The 5,800-nt window shown below is 57.1% G+C and overlaps 1 protein-coding gene across 1 annotated transcript; it reads right to left on the bottom strand.

The window, feature by feature from the left end:
• Positions 1 to 252: 252 nt before the first annotated feature.
• Gpr50 (G protein-coupled receptor 50) lies at positions 253 to 4,208 on the bottom strand. The gene is made up of 2 exons (XM_004668919.3): positions 4,019 to 4,208; positions 253 to 1,826 (listed from the first exon to the last, which is right to left on the bottom strand). The coding sequence occupies exons 1-2, from the start codon at positions 4,203 to 4,205 to the stop codon at positions 253 to 255; spliced, it is 1,761 nt and encodes a 586-aa protein (XP_004668976.2). The 5' UTR covers positions 4,206 to 4,208.
• Between the last annotated feature and the right edge of the window lie 1,592 nt (positions 4,209 to 5,800).

The raw sequence follows: 5,800 nt of genomic DNA, 5'->3' as shown, positions 1-5,800 counted from the left end.
AGTGGGGGAGTCAGCTCAGGGGATCACTGAGGACTGAAGGTGAACCGTAGGAGAACAGCCAGGCTCAGAACCACAGATGTCAAAGTGGAGGGAGACTTGGTGTCTCAGATAGCAAGCATACACACACAGGATGCCAAAGAGGAATATGCCTAAAACGTGCCAGCATGTCTGTCGGTGTGTGGGTGTCATAAAGGTTACGTATTCAGAGCAAATCAAAGTGGACCCCTGCCTGACCACCCACAAGGACACTTTTCACACGGCCATCTCATCGGAATCATCATCGACATCAATAACCACCTCGCTGGCATCGCCAGTAGCAACGGTGACAACCGTGAGGTCAGGAGGGGCAGCAGCAGGCTCACAGGACTCGGGGGAGTCAGGCCCGGGGAGTTCAATGACGTCAGACTCAAGGTCGCCAGTGGTGGTGATCACAGCGCAGTGGGAGGCCGAGAGCTCAGAGTGGTCAGCATCAGTGCGCACAGCGTGGCTGGTGGAAGGCTCCAGATAGTCAACAGAAGTGGGCTCAGGGTAGCTGAGGGCGGACTTGATACAGGCAGGAGTAGATTTAGGGTAGCTGGTTGCATGGCTGAGGCTGGACTTGGAGTGGTGAGCAGTGACAGGCTTGGAAGCCGACTTGAAATGGACAGAGTCACCCTTGAAATGGACAGAGGCAGGCTTGCAATGGACAGGCTCAGCTGCTTGGAAGTGGACGGAGGTTGACTTAGGGTAGACAGTGGCAGACTTGGGGTGGCCAGAGGCAGCCTTGGAGTGGCACAAGTGAGACTTGTTGTAGCTAGAGGCAGGTTTGCGGTAAGCAGAAGCAGAAGCAGACCTGGTGTGGGACTTGGGGTGGACAGAGGCACGATCAGGGCGGCCAGATGCAGAATCCCCAGGCAGCGCAACATTGCGGACACTCGGCGGGTTTCCCTCGGCAGCGAGACTGGCACGGGCACGTTCTTGTTCTCGAGCCTGTTCTCGGGCTTGATCGCGGGCACGGATGCGAGCTTGGGCCAGAGCGCGGGCCTCCTGCATCTCACGGAAATCAGTGATGAGGCCAGACAGGAACAGGATAGGGTGTCGCAAAGCATGGAAGATGGTCCAGTATTCTCGCCGGAAACTCTCATTGAGGACCCCGTAGATGACAGCGTTGAGGCAGCTGTTGAAGTAGGCTATGAAGTAGGCTGCAAGATAAAGCCAGTTGGGGATCTTGCCTGCCATCTTCGGGTTGACAGCCACCAACACAGTGAGCACGTTGACAGGGCACCAGCACACTGCGAAAAGGAGGAATATCACAAACATGGTTAGAAAGTTGCGAACCTCAGCGAGCTGGCGGTCAGCACTCTGCACAGCTGGGTCACGAACTGCCAACACCCTTGTCCAGATTCTCATGTAGCAGAAACCAACAACAAGGAGCGGAAGGACGAAGTGGATGCCGACGATGGTCACCGCGAAGATAGGGTTGTTCAGGTGGTTGAAGATGCAGGTGTAGGTGCGAGGGTCATACTCAATGATGCCAACGTATACGTTAGGCAGGACGGCCAGGAAGGTCATGACCCAGGTGACCACCAGGTAGATGATGGTGTTGCGCATGCTGAAGATCCGCTCGTACTTGAGGCTGTGGCAGATGTAGCAGTAACGGTTGATGGCGATGGCCAAGATGTTGAAGACGGAACCGACCACACTCAGCCCTGTGATGAACCCGAACAGCTGGCATTGGAACTGGCTCAGATCCCAGCCCCCAACGGACATGGCATGCAGCATCAGAGGGTAGGGGTAGACGGTCACCAGCATATCAGCCACAGAGAGGCTGACCACGAAGATGTTCCCTGCAAAATATGAAGAGAGAGGGGGTGGGGAGAGGAATAAATGGTTAAAGTGTGGCAACCTACATGCTAAAGGTGCAGGAAAGGGCCAGCTGGGTTGGTGCCAATTGAAAATTCTTTTAAAGAAGTTTTGTTTTTAGTGCCTTGAGGCACATCAGGTGTGGGAGACCTGTCCTTGCCCCCTTTCTTTCCTTTTTTATGTCACTTCTCTGACAAAGAAGCGGCTGTTAAACAGAGCATGAGGATGAACGCAATGTGACGAGACAGAGTCCTGTTGACGCCATTTTAGACAGAGACAAAATTAAACAACGCCACCTTTTCCATTCTGGGGGAGGGCTGGGAAGGGGGGCACTGGAGATGGATGGAGTCGTGCTTAGGAATTAGCTGGAAAGTGGGGAGAAGGAATAATATAACAGGATGCAGTATGTAAAGAGACCTTTCTAAGTCTTAGGGCTGTTTTCTTAGGCAGCCTTGTTCAAAGGGATCAGGTAGTAATTTTAGACTGAGCCCAGACAAATACCTACTACCATTTCCCAGGTAACCCAAGAGAAATCCCTGAGCAGGGGAGGAAGCCCTGCTCCATGAGGTTTGGGGTCAGAGAAGTAGTCAGCGTGAGTTAAAGGGAAATCCCCAAGCCAGTCTCCCGCAAAGGCCTGCGTGAGCCAAACAACGTAGCTGTGGGGGAGCACCCCGCGCCCCTTTTGTGGGGAAGTGATAGGACGTTTTCGTTGTTAAAAAAAAAAAAAAAAACTTTCACAAGGAGCAGTAGAAAGAGGCGATGTGCAGGCGGAGAGCCTTTTTAAAAGCCCAAAGGTGTAGCAATCGCAGCCTGCGCAACGTCTCAGCACTTTCTACCAAGGGATTTTTTTTTTCTAGAGTTTTCCTTCAAACCAATGAACTCCAGAGAGATAGGGTAAAGCGTTAAAAGCAAAAACCACAACCACCACAGACACTTTTATTTGCACGGCAGAAAGAATGAAGAAGAAAAGAGAGGTGGCTTCGCAGGTGCCCTGGGTACCGCCTTTCGGGGCAGGTGAGGTTCCGGGTCGGCAGGGGCTTCCGTCTCTGGGGGGCTGAGATAGAAATCACACACCCCACCCGAGTTGAAAAACTTTTCAGTGACTGAGTGTGGAAAGTCGTGCGGGGTTCGTGACCCCTCGTGCCAACAAAGTAATTCATCAGACATTGGCCAGGAAGTTTCTACCCTTCCCAGACCCTGTACCCCACCTGCTCTCCCCCAAGCCCACCGACACCTTGGCAGCGGAGACCCGAGCACCGCGGTCTAGGTGCCTCTGCCTGAGTAAGGAATTGAGGGTCCTTCCTCGCTCCCCCTCCCATCCAGAGTCTACTCCCTCTCCCGCCCAACCTGAAAACGGGGCTTACGGCTTTCCTGCTCCCAGTCCCCCTCCCCATCGGGTAGCAGCGCCCTGCATCCTCTTACGCAGCTTTCTCCCCCCTCGCTGCGGACCCCCGAGATGCTGGGGGTGTCCCGCTCTCGCGCTAGGCAGCCGGAGTCTCTCGGCGCCCCAAGGTTGTCTCCCGCTTCCCTCCCATCCATCCCTACCTGGTTCTGGCCTCTTCTACGGCTCCCCCGCCCCGCTCGGCGCACAGCTTCCGCGCCTTTCTGCCGCCCGTACCCCGAGACCCCCGGTACAGACCTCGCGATCGCGGCTGCCGCTGTCGCTGCCACTGTCCGCAGCGCCGCGCCGGGCGTCCCCTTCTCCACCGCGCGCCCTCGGACAGGCGGACGGAGCTCGCCCCAGCGGGCGCGGACCTCCCAGCTCCACACGCGGGAGCCGGGTCTGCAGTCCTCCGCGGGGGACGGCGCAAGAGCCCCCCACTCCATCCGGCCTCTACGAGCGGGGTCTCCGCTGCCGCGGGGGGCGGCCGCGGCGCTGCGCTCTAGTGAGCGCCGCCGCGGCCGCCGCGAACTTAACTTTCCCAGAGCGGCTCGCACCACCGCGGCTTCCCCTGCTGAGATCCGGCTCTACGGGCTGTCCCCCAGCTCAGCCGGACGCTCCGCTCGGGTGCCTCCTGGTCCGGTCTCCCGAAGGGACAGGACTCTGCGAGTTGCCCCGCGCCCCGGACTAGGGACCCTGGCAGAACCGAGTTTCCACCGCCACCGCCCCCGGGCTTGTGGGGAATTGGGGAGCGGGGTTACTGCCCGCTGGGGAGGGAAAGGAAGGGTGGCTTACCAGAATTTCGGAGTTTCTTGTTCTTCGACACAGCCAGGATGACCATGGAGTTGCCGATCAGGTCTACAACAATGGTGACAACCATTGCGCAGAACATAAAGGTGATCAGGGCAGGTGGGTAGTCGGGCTTCGGCAGCTTGCAGCCTATGCAGCCGTATGGAGTGGGGACCGCTGGGGTGGGTCCCATGGTGCTCTCTGAGGCCGCCAAGCTCTCCCAGCCAGCTCAGGATCCGCAGCGGCCCCGGAAAGCAAACACCTGCTGGGTATCAGGAGCGCTTGGAAAACGTGGCGCACTCCCTGAAGCTCAGAGAGCAAATGACAGCTCCCCGCCCCTCTCCGGTGAGCTTTTAAAGCCTCAAAAGGAGGCTGGCCCCACCCCTAGCCCCTCCCCCCAACCAATCAGAGCTTCTTGACCACCCCCTCCCTCAGTCAGCACCTCTCCGTGGACAAATCCACAACAAAGCGCCGTCTTGTTTCCGACTGCCTTGTATGTGCTTCCCCTCCTCTGTAGCCAGCCCCCCTCCCAATCCCCCAAGTACCTTGCTTCGTGACTAGCTCAGAGTTGCTATGCTTCCGTTTCTAGCAAGTTCTTCTTGTCCCTCCAACAAAAACACCTGGCAAAGAGATGTAGCTTCCAGAGTGGGTTTATTGGGTAATTCTTGGGGTCTAATGTCTGCCCAAGCCATTCTTCGTCCCCCAAGACAATGTGGGGGATCTGCGATGGCCCCTCAACCCTAGATCCAGCCCTCTACAGTTTCCTTAGAAGATTTATTCCACTCCCTGCGCTCTTGCCTACCCATAACTTTGTGCATCCTGTGGGGTACAGATGACAATTGTTCTGGGCTCTGGGCTCTGAGCTCTGGGTTGCCAGGACAAATTAGGGTCCTTGCTCAGTAAAGAAATCCTGCTTGGGATACCGCTGGGAGTGGGTCTGCTTCTTTCCTGGCCACAAGGAGCAACCGCTCCATCCCTGTCTCAACTGTGCACTCTCCAAGAAAGAAAAAAAATGTACCCTGTGCCCTACTCTGGAAGCACGGAGCAGGTCTGCAACCCTGGCAGTGGGGAAAGGGGGCAGTCATCCCAGTCATCCGGTGGCCGTTCAGAGCCCAGCTTTGGGACAAGTCGGAGGGGGACCTCACACCCTCCTAGTCCCAGGCATTCTGGAGATGGGCGGTAAGGAACTACTTGGTGGGGGGGGGGGGGGTAAAACGGAAAACACGCCCTGATGTTGCACTTGGCTCTTTGATGCACCTCGGGGTGAGTGTCTCCGCTTCTTCTGGGAGGCGTGAGCAGACAAGCAGGTTTGGGGAGCTGAGCTGAGCTGCGGCACAGCGTCGCGGACCACGGGCTGCGGAGGAGCCACTGGCGGCCCCCAGAGGCTCCAGCCCCAGTCAATATGTTTCTCACCTATTCTTCCAGGTCCGAGCTCTCACTTCCACCCCTTCCCTGCCAGCTCACACCGCTGATCTCGCTCCTCAGAAGTCCGGTTCGCGGCGGTGCGCTCAAGACGTCCAAAGGCGCGAGCCACGGGGAATTCGAATGTTAGGGGCAAAACTTAAAGGGACGCGATTACCGCACGGGCTTTCTCAACAGCCTTGGGCAAGAAAGTAGATTTTGGTTGGCCCCTAAAAGTTACTGCTCATGTCGGGCACTAATAATATAAAAAGGAGAGCAACTTGCGCTGTTTAGGTTTTTCTGCTCTCCCACCAGCCTCCTTGGCGAGGTGGGGGAATGGGTTGCACTGGCCCAGAGCGCCACCATCCGGGCACAGCAGCCCCCCTG

Source organism: Jaculus jaculus, chromosome X (genome assembly GCF_020740685.1).
Source record: "Jaculus jaculus isolate mJacJac1 chromosome X, mJacJac1.mat.Y.cur, whole genome shotgun sequence".
Taxonomy (NCBI): domain Eukaryota; kingdom Metazoa; phylum Chordata; class Mammalia; order Rodentia; family Dipodidae; genus Jaculus; species Jaculus jaculus.
The sequence above is the reverse complement of the archived record's forward strand: the minus strand, read 5'-3'. Positions and strand labels throughout refer to the sequence as shown.